This window comes from Tursiops truncatus, chromosome 4 (genome assembly GCF_011762595.2).
Source record: "Tursiops truncatus isolate mTurTru1 chromosome 4, mTurTru1.mat.Y, whole genome shotgun sequence".
Classification (NCBI taxonomy): domain Eukaryota; kingdom Metazoa; phylum Chordata; class Mammalia; order Artiodactyla; family Delphinidae; genus Tursiops; species Tursiops truncatus.
The window spans coordinates 36,473,330-36,495,783 of record NC_047037.1 but is presented as its reverse complement, the minus strand read 5'-3'; the positions used below and the strand labels follow the sequence as shown (position 1 = coordinate 36,495,783).

General features: G+C 35.4%; 1 protein-coding gene across 16 annotated transcripts in view; it reads right to left on the bottom strand.

The window, feature by feature from the left end:
• LEKR1 (leucine, glutamate and lysine rich 1) overlaps nt 1–22,454 on the bottom strand; it is a 279,091-nt gene that overhangs the window by 135,133 nt on the left and 121,504 nt on the right. For all 16 annotated transcript variants that reach the window (XM_073803834.1, XM_073803835.1, XM_073803827.1 and 13 more), the window contains 2 exons: nt 15,652–15,771; nt 7,184–7,359 (listed from right to left, as the gene is read on the bottom strand). In XM_073803834.1, the coding sequence (XP_073659935.1) occupies nt 7,184–7,359; nt 15,652–15,771 (296 nt within the window). The remainder of the gene's footprint in view (nt 1–7,183; nt 7,360–15,651; nt 15,772–22,454) is intronic.

The following is a 22,454-nucleotide window of genomic DNA, read 5'->3' as shown; positions in this document are numbered from 1 at the left end:
GTAACAAAATATAAGGGTGTCATTATAACTGACATTAAGCCCTTATAATTTTTGTAAATAGGAAATAAACCAAAATAAAATTATAACATTTTAACAGCTTTAAAGTATAAAAAGTTCATTTCACTATTTATACCAGCATTGTCCAATAGAAATACAATGCAAGCCACATATATACATTAAAAATTTCTAGTAGCCACATTAAAAATGTACAAAGAAACATGTAAAATTAATTTTAACAGTGTGCTTTAATTCTACATATCCAAAATACTACCATTTCAAAGAGAGGCTAGAGCGACATTCAAAGTGCTCAATAGCTCTGTGTGGCTGGCGGCTACAATATTGGACAATGTAGGTCTATATACTTCCTAGGCTTTTGGTCATCTTTTTGTGTAGGTGTGATAGTTACTCAAGCTTTATAAGAATTAACCTTCAAAAGTATTACACTCTATTTTCTCTGAATCTAAATTTAAGATAAAGATTATTTATTTAAAATTCTATATTGTGAAATTGGCATGTTTATATATTTACTAGAACTGCTGCTAAATTTAAAGTGTGCTCAAATTGATCAGAGATTATAAAAAGGCAAGCATCAGCATATTTGTCATTTTGCATATACTGGTACATGTTTGTATATATGTGCCCTGAGGCTTCGATTGTGCTGATAACATAGAGTAAGAAGAAATTTTTTTAAAAAGAGCGGGAAAAACCCTTACAATAATATAGCTTCACTTTCACACACCCCAACTGTTATGGTCACTAAGCTCTTGCTTGGAAATTAAATATACTGTCCTTGTGTATGTATTTCCATCTCTGAGCTTCTGCAATCACCACTGGGTAACTTCCAAACAAAGCCCTCACACTTCTGATATAAAAGCAATATGATTTATTATAATGGTAAATGTTAAAGTTAAGGGTTGAAAACTACCTCCTGTCTTCTCATGTTAGATAAAATGTAAAATGTAATACTACTTGATTCTTCAATACCACTTTTAGGAATTAACTGTGTTAAATAAAAAAAATGGGACAAGATCATAGAGATTCATGAGTAAAGATGTTCACTGAAACCTTATTTATAAAAGCAAAAACTATGATCAACCTAAATGTCCACAAATAGAAAGCCAGTTAAATAAGTTAAGATACATTCCTACAATGAGATGCTATGTCAAAATAGTTTACACAGTTAGTTGGCATGACTGTATATTTACATGATATATTATTAAGTATATATATCTATGCAGTAAAAATAAAGATTAGAAAGTTCTATATCAAAATGTTAACAGCAGATATCTTTGTGTATTGAGATTGTAGATGATGTTCACTTCCTTCCTTGTTCTTTTTCTGTATTTTCTATGTTTTAACATTGAGGCTATTTTATGTTTATAGTCAGAAAAATCCTTAAAGGCATTTGAATTTGAGGGGAAAAAAAGAATTATCAAGTTTTGCATTTCCCTCCTTAAAGTTCAAAAAATAAGTTTCAAACAAGCTTTAAAAATCAGATTGAGAATTTTACTACTGATAGTAACCCATGGCTGCAGGCACACGCAACTCATAAACAAAGCCTCTCCTTTCTCCTTACTCTCTCTCCCTAGATATAGAAGTAGTAAGTGAGCATTATCAAAAACATTTAGAAAATACTCAGAGGTTTAAAAAGGAACATAAAAATTATCAGATTTAATCTGAGTTAAAATTTGGGTGTCCTTTATTTCCATTTAAATTCTACAATGTTCACTGAGCACCTACCCTGTGACAGGCAAAATTTTCTTAAAACACTAGGAAGACAGCATTCAGCAAAGCCATCAAAATTCCTGTCTTCCTGGAGATTATAGCCTAGTGTGAGGAGTCTGGCAGTAAACACATAAATCAGTAAATGGATAAGAATATTTCTGACAGTGATAAATGTTATTAAAAATGAAACAGAAAAATAGGATAGAGAAGTGTAAGGGAAGACTACTTTAACTAGGATGGCCAGCAAAGATCTCTCTGAAGAGGTGACATCTGAACCAAGACGTAAGTCGTAAGAAAGGTCAGCTACTTGTTCTGGGAGACCCTTAGCTAACCTCCCCTTCATGTACCTGCAGTACTTCCCTCTGTCCTTATATTATATGGGTCACATTCAGAGAGAATAAAGTGACTGAGCTTTTAAAGTGAGGAAGGAGTAATATTCCTCCATGCAGAGGGGTTGTCAGTACCTCCTCGCTTTTCTATCTCTTTCTGTGATTGTGACATATTTCAGTCTATGTGCTCCTCTGTGGTTTACCTAAACTAAGTCCTAAAGTTGACAATTAGCTTAAAAGATTCCCCCAAAGAAATCATGCATTAGGGAAGATACTGATAATGCAACAAAAATGAAAACAAAAACAGGTAGAGCTGATGCTTCTTCTCTTCTGGTATGACTGAGTTCATCATTACTGACATCATGAGGTAAATATTCTATAATAAGATGTGACAAGACACTCAAAAATGAGAAAGTTATTGAGAAGTGATTTGAATGTGGATTAATATCCTCTATATGTGTCCCATTAAAATGGCTAAAATTTAAAAGATTGACAACACTAGGTGTTGACAAGGATATGGAGCAACTAGAACTCTCATACTTTGCTGGTAGGGATTTAAAAGGATCAACCACTTTGGAAAACTATTGGGTAGTTTCTTAAAAAGTTAAATATAACCTACCATAAGACCCAGCCATTCTACTCCTAGGTAGTTACTGGAAAGAAACAAAGGCATATATTCATCAAAAGATACATGTGAATGTTCAAATAATGGAAATGATGCATAAAATAGAGTATATCTATATTATTAACTGTAGTGGACATTGTCAGTGACCCGCCCATATCCCTTGAACCTTTCAATGTTCTTCTACCGACTTCCAGTTCCCACTATTTGCATCTCTGTGCTGGAGGAATCTTTTCCCTGGAACTGCAGAAAGTAGCACTTCCCACCAAATGGCAGACTACAGGTGCCAAGGAGTTTACACTGTCTGGGAGCAGCCCTTAACCAATGACTCTTGGGAGTTGATGTCCAGCTCCCTCACTCCTTGAGTGAGGAATTCTGAGGCATGTGTTTTAAACCATTTCTCAGTTTCTTCATGGGATTAAGCTCCAGTTGCCCACTGCAATACTGCAACCTTTATTGGCTGCCTTTCTGTCCCTATACCTGCATGACCTTCACTTCCCAAATAAACTACCTGCAGTTATACCTTTGATTCAATGTCTGCTGAACTAAGACACTTTTTTTAAAGGTAAAGTATTAAAAATTAACAATTTTTGCAGTTGAAAACATGGTTGTTATAATATTCATCTGTATTTGTCCAAATTTAATTCTCAAAATTAGTTAAAAATTTTAAGAGTATTATCATATACAACTCATTTCTAAAGGCACATATTATATAATAAAATTAGGAAACTGAAGTTATACGGTTAGAATGCTTTCTTTTTCTAACATTTAACTATAAAAAATTTAAAATATACAGAAAAGTTGGAAGAACTGTACTGTGAACTCAAATACACACACTACCTAGATTCTTCAATTAACATTTTACTATATTTGCTTTATAACATAGTTATTCCTCTAACCATCTTACATATTTATGCATTTCAAGATAAGTCAATATATTTGACTCCCTAAATACTTCAGCATGCACATTGTTAATTAGCGTTCAATATAGATTTCTAATTTTTGAGTGAAATTTACCCACAAAGAAATGAATAAATCTCAAATGTACCAACAGATGAGTTTTGAAAAATACATCCACTGTGTAACCCAAACCTCTATCAAAATAGAGAGCATTACTATCACCAAAGAAAGTGCCCTCATGCCCCCTTTCCATTCAATCCTCCCCTCTGAGGTAATTTCTGTTTTTGTTTTTGTTTTGTTTCCCACTATAGATTAGTTTTGCCTATTCTAGAACATCATATAAATGGAATCTTACAATGTGCATTATTTGTGTAAGGTTACTTTCAGGCAGCGTAATATTTTTGATGTTTATCCAAGTTACTGCATTACTATAGTTCATTCTATATTCCATTGTTTATTCAGCCGTTTTTTTGATAATCCATTCTACTGATGTACTTCTGGGCTTTTACCAACTTAAGGCTATTTTGAATAAAGCTTGAATAAAGTTGCTGAATGTTTTTATGGACATATGTTTTCATTTGGGGGAGATGGTAAATTCCAAAGAGAAGAATTTCAGAGACATCAGACAGATGTATCTTTAGTTTTATTAAAAAACTGTCAGATCCTTTTTCAAAGCAGCTGTAACATTTTATACTCTCACCAATTTGTTTGAGAGTTCCAGTTGCCCTCCTTCCTCACCAAAATTTGCTGTTGTCATTTTTTTTCATTTTAGCCAACGTAGTGTGTATGTACTGGTATCTCACTGTGGTTTCAACTTGCATTTCCCTATGACTCATAATGCTGAGCACCTTTTCATGTCCTTATTGGCCATTTGTGTATCTTTCCTTGTAAAGTGTCTATTCAAATCTTTTGGCCATTTTTGGTTGGATCACTTGTCCTTTTACTATTGACTTGTAGGTGTTCTTTATGTAACCTGGACAGCAGTCTTTTGTCACAGAGTTTTGGAATATTATCTCTGTCTGTGGCTTACCTATTCATTTTCTTAATGGCATCTTTTGATGAGCGGAAGTTTTTAACTTTAAGTCTAATTCATCAATTTTTGTTCTTTTGTTATTCTTACTTCTGTGTCCTATCCAAGAAACCTTCATTTACTATCAATTCATGAAGATATTTTCCTGTTTCTCCTTTTATTGTTTTAGCTTTTATATTTAGCTCTGATTAATCCTGAATTAATTTTTATGGAGTTAAGGAGTCAAGGTATATTTTCCTATATGGTTATTCAGTTGTTCCAGCAAAATCTGTTGAAAGACTTTCTTTTTCCCATTGAATTGTTTTGGTGCCTTGTCAAAAGTGAAATGATCATTATCAACAGGGGTCATTTACAAGGCTATTTTGTTCCATTGATCTATTGTTGATCCATATGCCAGTATTACACTGATTTATTTACTGTGATTTTATAATAAATCTTAGAGTCAGATGATGTTAATTCTCCATTATTATTAGCTTTTTATATAGCTTTTTGTATTTTTTTTAGTGGTTGCTCTAGGGATTATACATCCTTAATTTCTTAGTCTACATAGAATGAATGTTGCACCATGTCACATAAAATACAAAAAGCGTGCAACCATATGGATCTATTACCCCATCCCCCTGTCCTTTATGCTCTAGCTGTCATATGTTAAATCAATATACTTTATAACCTCCACCATATAATATTATAATTCTTACTTTAAATGATCATAGACAGTTTTTCAATTCAAAGAAAAAAAGAGTTTCATATTTACTGATATTTATTACTTATGGTACATTTTAACCCTTCCCTGGAGCTCTGTTCACTTTTTTCAGTGTTTATCTCTCTTCTTCAAATTGAATAATTTCTATTAATCTATCTTAAAGTTCATTGATTCTTTCTTTGGTAATCACAATATGCTATAAAAGTCTATCCAGTAAATTTTTATTTTAGATATTGTATTTTTTAATTCTTGACTTTCCAATTTTTAATAGTTTCTTGCTGAGATTTTCTCTCTTTTCATTCATTATTAGCTTATTTTCCTCTATGTCATTGAACATAGTTAACAGCTGATTTGAAACCCTAGTCAGCTAATTATATCATCTGGCCCACCTCAGGGTTGGTCTCTGTTGACTGTCTACTCTTTTGAGTAGAAGCCATTTTCCTGTTTCTTTCCAGTTCAAGTAGTTTTGGATTGTATCCTAAACATTGCAGATGTTATGTTATGGAGACTCTGGATTCTGTTATGGTCCTCTAGAGTATTGTTTTTTTTTTTTTTTTTTTTGGTATTGCTTTGTTTTAACAGGTAGTTAACTTGGCTGAACTCATAAACTAAAGACTGTTTCCCCTAGGGTAGGTAGCAGGTAATGTCAATTGCTTTAGCCTTAGATGAGCTACTTAAGAGTCTTCCCTGTACACACGTATTTTAGGGATAAGCCAGAGATTTGGGAAGAGTTTATATGCGTAATTTGAGCTCTCACTTTCTATCTCTTTTCGAGGATATCCTCTCATTTCTCAAAGCTGGGACTGCCTTGATCTCTGTCCTCCAGTCTTAAAGCCAAAAAGACTATAGATTTCTATCAAAGTTCTAGCTTCCCTGCTTGGAATAGATTGTACCCTGCCCTCAATCTAATAGCCATAAAAAAACACCAAAACAAACAACAACAACAAACAGGGAATTCACCCAGTGCTATCCCCTTCTTTCAATTAAAAAAAATAATAGATTTTTTTAGTTCAGTTTTAGGTTCATAGTAAAATTAAGCAGAAAGTACAGAGAATTCCCAGATACTTCCTGCCCCCCACACATGCATAGCTTCCCCCACCATCAACATCCTGCACCACAGTGGTATATTTTTTACAATTAATGAACCTACATTGGCACATCATTACCATCCCAAATCTATAACTTACATTAAGGGTACATTCTTGGCGTTGTATATTCTATGGGTTTTGGCAAAATGTATAAAGACACCTATCCACCATTAAACTATACAAAAATTTCACTGCCCTAAAATACTCCATGCTCTATCTATTCATCCTTCCTTCCTACCCTGGCAACCACTGACCTCTTTATTATTTCCATAGTTTTGCCTTTTCCAGAATAGTCATATATTACAGTTGGAATCATCCAGTACATAACCGTTCTAGATTGGCTTTTTTCAAATAGTAATAGGGCTTCTTTCAATTTTTCTTATGTTCCCTCCATGTGCTTGGTCTTGGTCACTCTCCAGTGTTTTTAGGTAGGTACTTTGTCCAGAATTTATAGTTGTTATCTATGGGAAATCTGATCTAATTAGAGCTACTCAGCCATTAACAGAAAAAAAGTTTTAAAATACAAATTTGTACATTTAACAGGAATAACCAGACTTCTGGTCACAGTTCAAGATTGATGTATCAGAGCTTATCTTAGATCAGGCCTATAATTATTAAATTTCAGGGATGGAATAGATCTTAATGGTCATCTAGTATACTAACAAATAACAGGTTTAAAATTAATCATAATTCCCATCACATAAAATGAAGTATCATTATTTCATGACTTATGATATACCATTTACCAAAAAAAGGACGATTATGTTCTAAACATATATAACAAACCTGTCAAGGCTGTTTCACTTATGGATTTAATTTGTAGAAAAACTTCTCCTTTCAGTGAAGTCCAGTTTTGAAAATTATCATATACTTCATTTTTAATACTGGTTAGCTCTCTTTTACTAAAAGTAAGTAATGAAAGGGTCTTATTCCAGAGATACTTGTATTCTGTCAATCTCTGACTGTAAAGAAGTAAGGAAAAATTAGGATTTTTAAAAATAGCAAGCATAATAACAAATATGTATTTGAAAAAAGGTTTTCTTTGAAAAATGGTTTTAGAGTGACCATACAATCTACTGTTTAAATGGAGACAGTTATGAAAGTAAAAGTAGGTGCTATCTGCATTATGCTGAGACAACATATAAACTGGGGTTATCCCAGGAAGACTGAGGTATATGGTCACCCCAACTCATTTCCATTGTGTTATAATATTTTAACTATAAATAAAGATAGCTAACTACTTTCATACACATTTTTCTATTAATCTTTTAAAATTAATTTAACAGCAAACATTTAGTGAAGGAAATTCAGTCAAAAGTGACTTAGTCAGGACTCCCCCGGTGGCGCAGCGGTTAAGAACCCGCCTGCCAATGCAGGGGACGCGAGTTTGATCCCTGGTCTGGGAAGATCCCACATGCTGCGGAGCAACTAAGCCTGTGTGCCACAACTACAGAGCCTGTGCTCTAGAGCCCACAAGCCACAACTACTGAGCCTACGTGCCACAACTACTGGAGACCGCGCGCCTAGAGCCCGTGCTCCGCAACAAGAGAAACCACCATAATGAGAAGCCCAAACACTGCAAGGAAGAGTAGCCCCCGCTCGCCGCAACTAGAGAAAGCCCGCCTGCAGCAACAAAGACCTAATGCAGCCAAAAATAAATAAATAAAATTAAAAAGTGACTTAGTCACTGAGCCTAAAAGAGAATCTCAGATTTGTAGACAGCATTCTTCCTGCGCTAGAGTCCTACAGGCAGTGTAAAACCTAGGGTAATAATCAATGAAACCTTTTTAAGTGACTGATCCAGTGCTTTTCCCACATCAAATGCCACAGCTGAAAGTAACCACATGTTTTTTACTATCTCAATGATTTTTATTACTTCAGATGTCCTGGCTATCATTTACCTAATAATCAAGCAAGATGCAGACATGGATATGAGTGTTACCAGCAAAAAGATGATGACTGAAGCCATGGGAGTTAATATTTATCTACCTAAGTAGGCTAAGATCTATTATGCAGAGACTGTATCTGTCTTGTTCATCACAGTCTCCCTTGCACCTAGCACAGTACCTACCATATAGTATGTACTCAACACATATTGATGAATGAATGAATGAGTGAAAAAAACAGATCACTCTGTTGGAGGAATAAAGAAGTAAGAAATACTGAGGATAAGATACTGGACAACACTAATATTTATGGGAATAAATCAGAAAACAAACCCTCAAAGGAGATGAGGGAGGAGCAACCAGTGAAGAAAAGCCAAAAAGATAACATCGGAAAAGCCAGGGGATAAGAGAATTTAAAGTAGAGAGTAGTGATCAGTGTTTAAGGCCTCAGACAAAGGCTGAACAGAGGCCATTATATCCAGTATTAAGGAGGTCTTTGGTGACCTAAGAGAGAGGCTTCAGGTAGGAAAAGACTGAGCAGTAAAGCAGAAGTGAGAAAATAGTTATGTGGTACCAGCAATCAAGAACCTTGATTGAGGCAGCAAGGAGAGAAAAAGGAAGATACACAGTAGAATGGTTTGTTAGGATGGGAGACACCTGAGTGTTTACAGAGCTGAGCAGACAGTATGAGTACAGTCACAGAGGCTAAAAAACACAGGCAAGAGATGTGATCATTTTTTGTGCAGAGAGCTAGAAAGAAAGGACAGACGTAAAACAAAGGCTGAAAGATTAGCCTTTGCCAGGAAGAAGAAGGGTGGTGTCATTCTGTGTGGTTAATTAATAAGGTCCACTTGAGTGACCAAAAGCCACAGGGAATCCTCAATCAGCATGCAGACCTGGGAGCTAAGAGAGATGTTGATTTCAAAAAAAAAAATCAAAGAAAGGGGTGGGGGTGAGAGAGGGATGGATTGGGAGGTTGAGGTTAGCAGATGCAAACTATTACATATAGAATGGATAAACAACAAAGTCCTACTGTATAGCACAGGAACTATATTCAATATCCTGAGATAAACCATAATGGAAAAGAATATAAAAATGAATTTATATAACATGTGTAACTGAATCACTTTGCTGTACAGCAGAAATTAACACAACATTGTAAATCAACTATATTTCAATTAAAAACAAGCCAAAAAAAAAAATCAAAGAAAGAGTCCAACAGATCACTAAAGCAAAGGGGAGCAATGGTGAGGATGGGAAGTTTGAATGCGAAACCAGGAAGTGGTAAGACAGAGACAAGAACTATGAACTAAGTCAAGGTTAAAGGCCTAATGGGCCCAATGTAAGGCAGCTGCTGGGAGCAAGTCATGAACATGGGGGTCAAGGCCTAAAGGGACATTTAATAGAAGAAAGACCAGATACGGATGCATGTGCTTCTGTAGGGACAAAAGGCAGGAAACAGAAAAATCAAGCCACTTAGCGAAGAGCAGATCCATCACATTTTGTGCGGCCTAGATCTTATACGATTTGTGTGGATAGAGGGATGGCTTTCTTGTAAAAGACGACTACAAAATTAGGTTTAAAAGTGTGCACTTATAGATTGAGAAAAATCATTACAAATAAAATTGTAAAAGTTAATAAATCTCATCAATATCACAAAATACAGAAAAACAGTATAACTTTTTAATAAGTAACAGCTCTACAATACTTCTTTTGTCTATAATTTTTGGTTACATGCTTTACAAGCACCTTTTCATATGAGAACCATTTTATAATAATACTTTGTGTGGAGAGAATATAAAAATTATACAGCCTTTCATCTAGCAAGGCCATTAGTTTTATTATCTGTGGTAGTTTGAAAGATTCTTTTAGCTTCATAGCCCATTACTGGTAATATCATGTAAATATTAAGCATTGTCAAATTTGGGAAAATCCTTATAAAAATTTTTCGTATATGATAGAATTTTTGGCATTTCAAGTTTTCTTGGAAAATGACATCTTAAATTGTCTTTGAAATGATGAAACTCATGAACCAGCTTATCTCAGATGTCCTTGAAGTGGTATACTATGATTTTTATGTTATATTCAGTGATGTCAGCAGTTTTGGTCAAATCAGCAAGAAACTTAAATCTTTCTCCAATGTATTCAAATAATTAACTCCTCTTCATTGAATGGATTACAAAATAATCCAAGAGATTTTATTGAAATTGTATCACTTATGATGTAATCTGAAAAAATGTTATAATTTGTTTTTTATGACAGAATAATTTCTATTGTTTAAATTGTTCATCTTTATTGCTTTTACTCCATTAATTCAAAAAAATTCATACAGGGCTTCCCTGGTTGTGCAGTGGTTGAGAGTCTGCCTGCCGATGCAGGGGACGCGGGTTCATGCCCCGGTCCGGAAAGATTCCCACATGCTGCAGAGCGGCTAGGCCCGTGAACCATGGCCGCTGAGCCTGCGCATCCGGAGCCTGTGCTCTGCAACGGGAGAGGCCACAACAGTGAGAGGCCCGCGTACCGCAAAAAAAAAAAAAAAAAAAAAAAAAAAAAATTCATACACATCCCTATTTTTAGTCTGCAATGTCTTGTTTGTGTAATTGAAGCAGTCTAAAATGACTTTCCAAATGGCAGTTATAATGTATATTCCCAACACAACTTTCTCTCTCAGATCCCTCAAATGCCAGGGACTACTCCAAGGGCATACTGACATCAGAAGTAGGAGAAGGGAAATCAGAGTGCAAAGAGACAGAATTTTTACAATTATAATTTAAAACCATCTTACTTTGCCAGGGGCCCTCCCAGAAGCTTGGAAGGGGGTCCTGAGTGCGGGGTTCTGAAACTTAAGTATCATTTGACTCACAGGAAATATGTCTGTGTTGATAACTTTAACTCCCTTTGTGAAATACAAGGCAAGACACACAGCTGGTGAGAGATGAGTAGCACAAAGAACTTTAAGCAGAATATTGAGGATTTAGAATAGTATTGAAGAAATTGAGGGCCTGGTGTTTAACAACCTGTAAGTGGATATAAAGACTGAGGGTTTTAAGGGTAAATAAGCAGAGGTAAAAGTAGCTGGAGTATTGGTAAATTCCTCTATGCAGAAACATACTCTATGAAGAAAATACTAAAGAATACACACACACACACACACAAATACTAGAATAAATGGGTTCATCAAGATCACAGGATACATAAACCATGTGCAAAAACCAATCTGTTTACTAGCAATGATGAATCCCAAAAATAAAGTTAAGAAAAAAATCCCACTTGTCATAACATCAAAAAGAATAAAATATTTAGAAATAAACTAAATAAAAGGAGTGCAAGACTTGTATACTAAAAACAAAACATTTCTGAGGGAACTAAAGATCTCAGTGGAGAGATATATGGATTCTTGGATTGAAAAATACAACATTTTAAAAATGGCAATTCTCCCCAAATTGATCTATAGATTTAATGCTATACCTATCAAAATCCCAGTAGGCTATTTTTCAGAAATTGACAAGATGATCCTAAAATTTATATGGAAATACAAGGTTCCCAGAATAGCCAAAACAATCTTGAAAACAAAGAAATTTGAAGGGCTTACATTTCTTGATCTCAAAATTCACTAAAAATTATAATATTCAAGAGAGTGTGGTACTGACATTAAGAATAGATATACATCAATAGATGAATAAAATAGAATAGAGAGTCCAGAAATAATTCCTTCCATTCATGGTGAATTGATTTTAGGTAAAGGGACCAAGGCAACTCAATAGGGAAAGAATAGTCTTTTTAACAAACAGTGCTAGAATAATTGAATATTCACATGAAAAAAAAAGATGAATTTAGATCCTTACTTTACATCATTCACAAGAGTTAAAATGGATCACAGACCTAAAGGTAAGAGCTAAAACTATAAAACCTTTAGAAGAAACTACTGGAAAAAATCTTTGTGACCTTTGGTTAGACAGAGTTCTTAGATACATTACCAGAAGCACAATCCCTAAAAGAAAACATTGATTAAACTGTATTTCACTAAAAATAATAACTTTTGTTCTTCGAAAAGACACAATTAAAAAAATGAAAAGACTTGCCACAGACTGGGAGAAAATATTTGCAAATCATATTTCAAATAAAAGACTTGTACCCAGAACATACAAAGAACTCTTATAATCTGATAACAAGAAAACAAACCAATGGAAAATAGAAAAAATATTTTAATAGATATTTCACCAAATAACCATAAAAATAGTTAATAAGCACACGAAAAGATGTTCAACACCATTAGTCATTTGGGAAACACAAATCAAAGCACAATGAGGTACCATTTCGCAGCCTCTCGAATGGCTACTATAAAAAAAAGACAAACAATAAGAAATGTTGTCAAGAACACAGTGAAAGAAGAATCCTCATTCCTGGTAGGAATGTAAAATAGTGCAGCCACTTTGCAAAATAGTTTTGCAGTTTCTTAAAGGTTAAATATCAATTTACCATATGATTCAGTAATTCTACACTTAAGTATCTACTCAAAAGAAATGAAACATACATCCACACAAAGACTTACATGTGAATGTTTATAGCAGCATTATTCATAGGTGCCAACAAGCGGAAACAATCCAAATGTCCTTCAACTAATAAATGCATAAATAAAATGTGGTATGTTCAGACAATGAAACACTATTTAGCAATAAAAAGGAACAAAGTACTGATGCATGATACAACATGGATAAACATCAAAAACATTATTGAAAGATGTCAGATATAAAAGACCACATACTATAGGATTCCATATATTTGAATTGTCCAGAGAAATATCTATAGAAACAGAAAGAAGATAAGCAATTGCCTAGGATTGGCGGTGAAGACAGAGATTGCAAATGGCATGAGGTTCTTCTAAGGATGACTCAAATGTTCTAATATTACATGTGGTAATGGTTGCACAACTCAGTAAGTTTACTAAAAATCATTACATTGTCTACTTAAAAGGGGTGAATTTTGTAGTATGTAACTTATATCTCAATACAGCTGTTTAAAAAAGACATGAGCTGATTATGGGATCAAGGCTAGAAAACAAAGTAAGGCCAGGAAATGGTTGGGAAAATCAGAAAAACAAAACAAAACAAAACTAGAAGCCTTAATGTGGCTGACGAGTTGGTGTGAAAGTGAGAGATTTGGGGAGTTGGCTTAATTTCAGAGATGACAGAGTCTGGATTTACAAACAAGAAAAATTAAAGGATAAGTATATTTCAAACAATTTATGAAAGATTTACAATAAGAATCCTATAAAAGTAAGCACTACCAAAATATTTCAAATATGGATTGATTTGGAATATTGGAGTTATACACAACTTTACATAAAGTGAAGTATACCTATATTCCATATTGTTTTTTAGTATCTATTTTACAGGCTTTCAAAAGTTAATTTCCATTCTCAAAAGACACTTTATTCTGAATAGCAGTTGTGCTGAGCCAACTGAGGCATGCCACAGCTACTCCTTACAGAGGTCAGGGAAAATACAAAGCATGAAGAACACTTTGCTGGAGGCTAGGTGATTAAGCCCTATTGCAATTAAACAAATGAGAGAATAATTTAAAAAGAGCAAAGTGACTCAAAGACATAGTGCATTGATCTCTTGAAAGTTCCTTTTGGACTCCGTAAATAAAGATGATTACATCTGAGTAGCTAAAGCTCAAGCTTCTTTTCTTTACCACTTTAAGAGATAAGATTATAAGCTCCTTTTCTTTATCCACAGCAAACTCGAAGTTTTACGTTCTGGTAGATATTTTTTTTAAATAATCAGTAAACTAGTTTAAAATGAGCTTTTAGTAATGCAACAAAATCACTGAACTCTACAACTTTTGGTTTGATTTTATTTTCACCAGACTGCCTTCTCCCATGCAATGTACCTACTAGTGAGAGTATTAATAAAACATGTAATTATTTTTATTCATCTGTCACAAACTTTTATTTATACCGTCTAGTTAAATGGTTACTTCTAAAATTTCTAGTGTTACTTTTTTATATAAATCAGATCCGAAACTCCCAATTTGTGATCTTTTATCTAAAAGTAAACAAAAACCACAGATCTTTTGAAAACATTTTAAAAAATAAGCAGTAAAAGTATAATGCAAAATGATGACAAAATTACAACACAGAATAAAAATAACATTTAAATATGTATAAGCTTCTTCAAGAATTTAAAATACTACAAATTACATGTAAAATGTGAATAATAAAGACTGACTTTATCAGTCCATAATATCCTGAAGCAGCATTAATTGTCTAATCTAGTCCTAGTCTAGCCTTTAAAATTTAGTCAATCCTGCCATCCATAATGGCATCTCTGGATAAAACAAATGGGATTTCCCGAGTGGACCTGAGCCAAAGCTATTGTTGGGGCCAAGACTGAATACTGATGGTCCTGACTAAAATGGAGAGTTGGGGTCACCGGGGTGATATCCTGCTGGTTCAATACCAGATTTCTAGGAAAGGACAGAGAAGATTTCTGATGACAAAAATTGTCATCTGTTTTGTGAGTAGACTCATTCATTAATTCAAAAATTATTTATTTAGCATCAGTTATGTGCAAGGCATTAATGAAAGGTTAGATGGATAACAGGTTATCACCAGATATTGCATAAAAAAATTATTAGCCCACATAACTTTTTTAACAGAACAATATTCCCAATAATAATAAGTAGACTGGAAAAAATAAGAACATTAAAAGTATTTACCCGGCATATTTTTTTTAGTCATCCTGAACCTGTGTCTATTTATAATGTTCATTTAACTTATTTCCCTTTTCTAAGAACTAAAAGTTACTCAATTTAAAAATTAATCATTCTTTCTGATATTCTCAATATATTCAATTCCATTTTTTAAAAAGTACTTCCTATTTTCTTTAGAACATTGGGCTTTACCTTTAGTTATTATAAAGCCTTCAAAGATTATATAAAAGCAGATTTAACACCATTTATATTGGAAATTTCTAAATTTAGGAGGTCTATTACTATCCAGTTAGAAAGTTTCCCCATTCTATTCTTTTCATGTCACTGGACTGTCGGTCAGGAGATCAAGTATACCAAGAAATACTGGCCAAGAGGAAAATGAATTAGTTACTGTTCTTTCATTCTAAATGTCACTGCAAAATCAGAACAAGGTGTTTGCCTAATTTAAATGTTATTGGCAAAACTATTTAGTTGAGATAATAGTTTAAAAAAAAGTGAAGTGTTTCCATTTTTTTCAACAACACTATAATATTAAACTATATAAATATAGAAACTACATTACTAAAAGGTGTTTGAATGTTTATAAAGTTAGTATTAAATGAGTGTATATTTTCAATACTATAATATTCAATTCTTTAAAGATAGTCTTACCTGAAGATTTGTGGTTGTCTTTGTTTAATTTTTAACTCATGTTGCAACTGACTCAATTCTTTCTGTACTCTCTGAAAATCATTTTGGTGACTTTTTAACTGCATGCTTGCATCTCGAATTCTAAAAATATAAACAAATAACAACTGTTATAAGCCTAAATATTTCCTCATGAGTACTTTATCAAAATTTAAATCCACTTTTTTCATTGCAGCACTATTTACAATAGCCAGGACATGGAAGCAAACTAAATGTCCATCAACAGAGGTATGGATAAAGAAGATGTGGTACATATATACAATGGAATATTACTCAGCCATAAAAAAAACAAAATAATGCCATTTGCAGCAACATGGGTGGACCTAGAGACTGTCATACTGAGTGAAGTAAGTCAGACACAGCAAAGACAAATATCATATGATACTGCTTATATGTGGAATCTAAAAAAAGGGGACAAATGAACATAGTTACAAAACAGAAGTAGAGTCACAGATGTATCAACAGAAAACAAACTTATGGTTACCAGCAGATAAGGAAGGGGTGGGATACACTGGGAGATTGGGATTGACATATACACACTACTACATATAAATAGATAATTAATAAGAACCTACTGTACAGCACAGGGAGCTCTACTCAGTACTCTGTAATGGGCTATGGGAAAAAAATCTAAAAAAATAGTGGATATATGTATATGTATAACTGATTCACTTTGCTGTACACCTGAAACTAACACAACATAGTAAATCAACTATACTCCAAAATATATTTTTTTAAATTTTAAATCCATTTTTAATAAAAATAAAAGAAAACTATGGGGGGGGGGGACCGTCAAGATGGTGGAGAAATAAGACGTGGAGATCACCTTCCTCCCCACAATTACATCAAAAATACATCTACATGTGGATCAACTCTTACAGAACACCTACTGAATGCTGGCAGAAGACCTCAGACTTCCCAAAAGGCAAGAAAATCCCCATGTACCTAGGTAGGGCAAAAGAAAACAGAAAAAACAGAGACAAAAGAATAGGGACAGGACCTGCACCTCTGGGAGGGAGCTGTAAAAGAGGAAAAGTTTCCACACACTTGGAAGCCCCTTCACTGGTAGAGAGGGAGGTGGATGGGGGGAAAGCTTTGGAGCCATGGAGGAGAGCGCAGCAACAGGGGTGCAGAGGGCAAAGCGGAGAGATTCCTGCACACAGGATCAGTGCTGACCAGCATTCACCAGCCTGAGACAATTTTCTGCTCACCCGCTGGGGCAGGTGGGGGCTGGGAGCTGAGGCTTGGGCTTCGGAGGTCAGATCCCAGGGAGAAGACTGGGGTTGGCTGCGTGAAGACAGCCTGAAGAGGGCTGGCGTGCTAAAACTAGCTGGGAGGGAGTCAGGGAAAAAGTCTGGACCTGCCGAAGAGGCAAGAGACCATTGTTTCGGGGTGTGTGAGGAGAGGGGATTCCTTCCATGTGTGCCCACAGGAGACAGAGCACCACCTAAGCAAGCTCCAGAGATGGGTATGAGCTGTGGCTAGCAGCTCAGACCACAGAGACAGGCATGAAATGCTAACGCTGCTGCCGCTGCCACCAAGAATCCTATGTGCAAACACAGGTCACTACCCATACCCGCCCCACAACCCCACAGGAGCCTGTGCAGCACACCACTGCCACTGTCCCCAGATCCAGGGACAACTTCCCCGGGAGAACACACAGAGCACCTCAGGCTGTTGTAATGTCACGCTGGCCTCTGCCGCTGCATGCTCCCGTCGCATTCCAATTATGACTACCATCCACCTCCCTCTCCCTGGCCTGAGACAGCAAAAGAGCCCTAATCAGCCGCTGCTTTAACCCTCTCCTGTCTGGGTGGGGAACAGACGCCTGAGGGCGACCTACACACAGAGGTGGGGCCAAAACCAAAGCTGAACCCCAGGAGCTGTGTGAACAAAGAAGAGAAAGGGAAATCTCTCCCAGCAGCCTCAGGAGCAGCGGATTACACTCCCACAATCAACTAGATGAACCTGCATCTGTGGAATCCCTGAATAGACAATGAATATTCCCAAAATTGAGGCAGTGGACTTTGAGAGCAACTGTAGACTAGGGGTTTGCTGTCTGCAACTGAATTGTTTCTGATTTTTATGTTTATCTTAGTTTAGTTTTTAGTGCTTGCTATCGTTGATGCATTTGTTTATTGGTTTGGTTGCTCTCTTTTTTTATTATTTCTTTATTTTATAACTTTTTAAAATTTTATTATTATTATTTTCTTCCCTTTTTTTGGATCCTTTTCTTCTGAGCCATGTGGCTGACAGGGTCTTGGTGCTCCAGATGGGTGTGAAGCCTGAGCCTCCAAGGTGGGAGAGCCAAGTCCAGGACATTGCACTACCAGAGAGACGCCCCAGCTCCACATAATACCAACTGGCGAGAGCTCTCCCAGAGATCTCCTTCTCAACGCTAAGACCCAGCTCCACCCAACGGCCTGCAAGCTCAAGTGCTGGATGCCCCATGCCAAACAACTAGCAAGACAGGAACACAGCCCCACCCATCAGCAGAGAGGCTGCCTAAACTCACACTAAGTTCACAGACACCCCAAAACACAAAACCAGACACAGCCTGCCCACCAGAAAGACAAGATCCAGCCCCACCCACCAGAACACAGGCACCAGGCCCTGCCACCAAGAAGCCTACACAAGCCACTGAACCAACCTCACCCACTAGGGGCAGACACCAAAAACAACGGGAGCTATGAACTTGCAGCCTGTGAAAAGGAGATCCCAAACACAGTAAGTTAAGCAAAATGAGAAGACAGAGAAATATGCAGCAGATGAAGGAGTAACAAATGAAAAGGAAATGGGCAGTCTACCTGAAAAAGAATTCAGAGTAATGATAGTAAAGATGATCCAAGATCTTGGAAATAGAATGGAAAAAATACAAGAAACGTTTAACAAGGACTTAGAAGAAATAAAAAGCAAACAACAATGATGAACACCACAACAAACGAAATTAAAAATTCTTTAGAGGGAATCAATAGCAGAATAACTGAGGCAGAAGAACGCATAAGTGACCTGGAAGACAAAATAGTGGAAATAATCACCGAAGAGCAGAATAAAGAATAAAGAATGAAAAGAATTGAGGGCAGTCTCAGAGACCTCTGGGACAACATTAAACATGCCAACATTCAAATTATAGGGGTCCCAGAAGAAGACCTGGATCTGATAAAATATTTGAAGAGATTATAGTTGAAAATTTCCCTAATATGGGAAAGGAAAGAGTCAATCAAGTCCAGGAAGCAAAGAGAGTCCCACACAGAATAAATTCAAGGAGAAACACGCCAAGACACATATTAATCAAGCTATCAAAAATTAAACACAAAGGAGAAACATTAAAAGTAGCAAGGGAAAAGCAACAAATAAAATACAAGGGAATCCGCATAAGGTTAAGAGCTGATCTTTCAGCAGAAACTCTGCAAGCCAGAAGGGAGTGCTAGACATATTTAAAGTGATGAAAGGGAAAAACCTACAACCAAGATTACTCTAGCCAGCAAGGATATCATTCAGATTCAACAGATAAATTAAAACCTATACAGACAACGAGAAGTTAAGAGAATTCAGCACCACCAAATCAGCTTTACAACAAATGCTAAATGAACTTTGCTAGGCAGGAAACACAAGAGAAGGAAAAGACTTACAAAAACAAACCCAAAACAATTATGAAAATGGTAATAGGAACATACATATCGATAATTACCTTAAATACAAATGGATTAAATGCTCCAATGAAGAGACACAGACTGGCTGAATGGATACAAAAACAAGACCCATATATATGCTGTCTACAAGAGACCCACTTCAGACCTAGGGACACATACAGACTGAAAGTGAGGGGATGGAAAAAGATATTCCATGCAAATGGAAATCAAAAGAAAGCTGGGGTAGCAAGTCTCATATAAGGCAAAATAGACTTTAAAATAAAATTACAAGATACAAAGAAGGACACTACATAATGATCAAGGGATCGAACCAAGAAGAAGATATAACAATTGTAAATATTTATGCACCCAACATAGGAGCACCTCAACATATATGGCAAATGCTCACAACCATAAAAGGGGAAATCAACAGTAACACAGTAATAGTAGGGGACTTTAAAACCCCACTTTACCCAATGGACAAATAATCCAAAATGAAAATAAATAAGGAAACCCAAGCTTTAAATAACACATTAGACAAGATGGACTTAATTGATATTTATGGGACATTCCATCCAAAAACAACAAAATACACTTTCTTCTCAAATGCTCATGGAACATTCTCCAGGATAGATCATGTTGTGGGTCACAAATCAAGCCTCAGTAAGTTTAAGAAACTTCAAATTGTATCAAGTACCTTTTCCAACCACAATGCTATGAGACAGGAAAAAAACTGTAAAAAATACAAACACTTGGAAGCTAAACGATACGCTACTAAATAACCAAGAGATCACTGAAGAAATCAAAAAATACCTAGAAACAAATGACCATGAAAACACAATGAGCCAAAACCTATGGGATGCAGCAAAAGCAGTTCTAAGAGGGAAGTTTATAGCAATACAATCCTACCTCAAGAAACAAGAAACATCTCAAATAACCTAACCTTACACATAAAGCAGTTAGAGAAAGAAAAACAAAAAAAACCCCAAAGTTAGCAGAAGGAAAGAAATCATAAAGATCAGGCAGAAATAAACGAAAAAGAAATGAAAAAAACAAGAGCAAAGATCAATAAAACTAAAAGTTGGTTCTTTGAGAAGATAAACAAAACTGATAAACCATTAGCCAGACTCATCAAGAAAAAAGGAGAGAAGACTCAAATCAACTGAATTAGAAATGAAAAAGGAGAAGTAACAAATGACACTGAAGAAATACAAAAGATCATGAGAGATTACTACAAGCAACTATATGCCAATAAAATGGACAACCTGGAAGAAATGGACAAATTCTTAGAAAAGCACAACCTTCCAAGACGAAACCAGGAAGAAATACAAAACATGAACAACTAATCACAAGTAATGCAATTGAAACTGTGATTAAAATTCTTCCAATAGACAAAAGCCCAGGATCAGATGGCTTCACAGGTGAATTCTCTCAAACATTTAGAGAACAGCTAACACCTATCCTTCTCAAACTCTTACAAGATATAGCAGAGGGTGGAACACTTCCAAATTCATTCTACGAGGCCACCATCACCCTGATACCAAAACCAGACAAAGATGTCACAAAAAAAGAAAACTACAGGCCAATATCACTGATGAACATAGATGCAAAAATCCTCAACAAAATACTAGAAAATAAAATCCAACAGCACGTTAAAAGCATCATACACCATGATAAAGTGGGGTTTATCTCAGGAATGCAAGGATTCTTCAATACACACAAATCAATCAATGTGATACACCATATTAACAAATTGAAGGATAAAAACCATATGATCATCTCAATAGATGCAGAAAAAGCTTTCAACAAAATTCAACACCCATTTATGATGAAACTCTCCAGAAAGTAGTCACAGAGGGAACTTACCTCAACATAACAAAGGCCATATATGACAAACCCACAGCCAACATCATTCTCAATGGTGAAAAACTGAAACCATTTCCTCTAAGATCAGGAACAAGACAAGGCTGCCTACTCTCACCACTGTTATTCAACATAGTTTTGGAAGTTTTAGCCACAGCAATCAGAGAATAAAAAGAAATAAAAGGAATCCAAATCAGAAAAGAAAAAGTAAAGCTGTCACTGTTTGCAGATGACATGACACTATACATAGAGAATACTAAAGATGCTACCAGAAAATTACTAGAGCTAATAAATGAATTTGGTAAATTAGCAGGATATGAAATTAATGCACAGAAATCTCTTGCATTCCTATACACCACTGATGAAAAATGTGAAATTAAGGAAACACTCCCATTTACCATTGCAACAAAAAGAACAAAATACCTAGGAATAAACCTACCTAAGGAAACAAAAGACCTGTATGCAGAAAACTATAATACACTGATGAAAGAAATTAAAGAAGATAAAAACAGATAGTGAAATATACCATGTTCTTGGATTGGAAAATCAACATTGTGAAAATGACTATACTACCCAAGCAATCTACAGATTCTATGCAATCCCTATCAAACTACTGATGGCAGTTTTCACAGAACTAGAACAAAAAATTTCACAATTTGTATGGAAACACAAAACACCCTGAATAGCCAAAGGAAACTTGAGAAAGAAAAATGGAGCTGGAGGAATCAGGCTCCCTGACTTCAGACTATACTACAAAGCTACAGTAATCAAGACAGTATGATACTAGCACAAAAACAGAAATATAGATCAATGGAACAGGATAGAAAGTCCAGATATAAACCCACACACCTATGGTCACCTTATCTTTGATAAAAGAGGCAAGAATATACAACAGAGAAAAGACAACCTCTTCAATAAGTGGCACTGGGAAAACTGGACAGCTACAAGAAAAAGAATGAAATTAGAACACTTCCTAACACCATACACAAAAAATAAACTCAAAATGTATTAAAGTCCTAAATGTAAGGCCAGACACTATAAAACTCTTAGAGGAAAACATAGGCAGAACACTCTATGACATAAATTACAGCAAGATCTTTTCTGACCCACCTCTTAGAGAAATGGAAATAAAAACAAAAATAAACAAATGGGACCTAATGAAACTTCACAGCTTTTGCACAGCAAAGGAAACCATAAAGAAGAGGAAAAGACTACCCTTCAGAATGGGAGAAAATATTTGCAAAGGATTAATCTCCAAAATATACAAGCAGC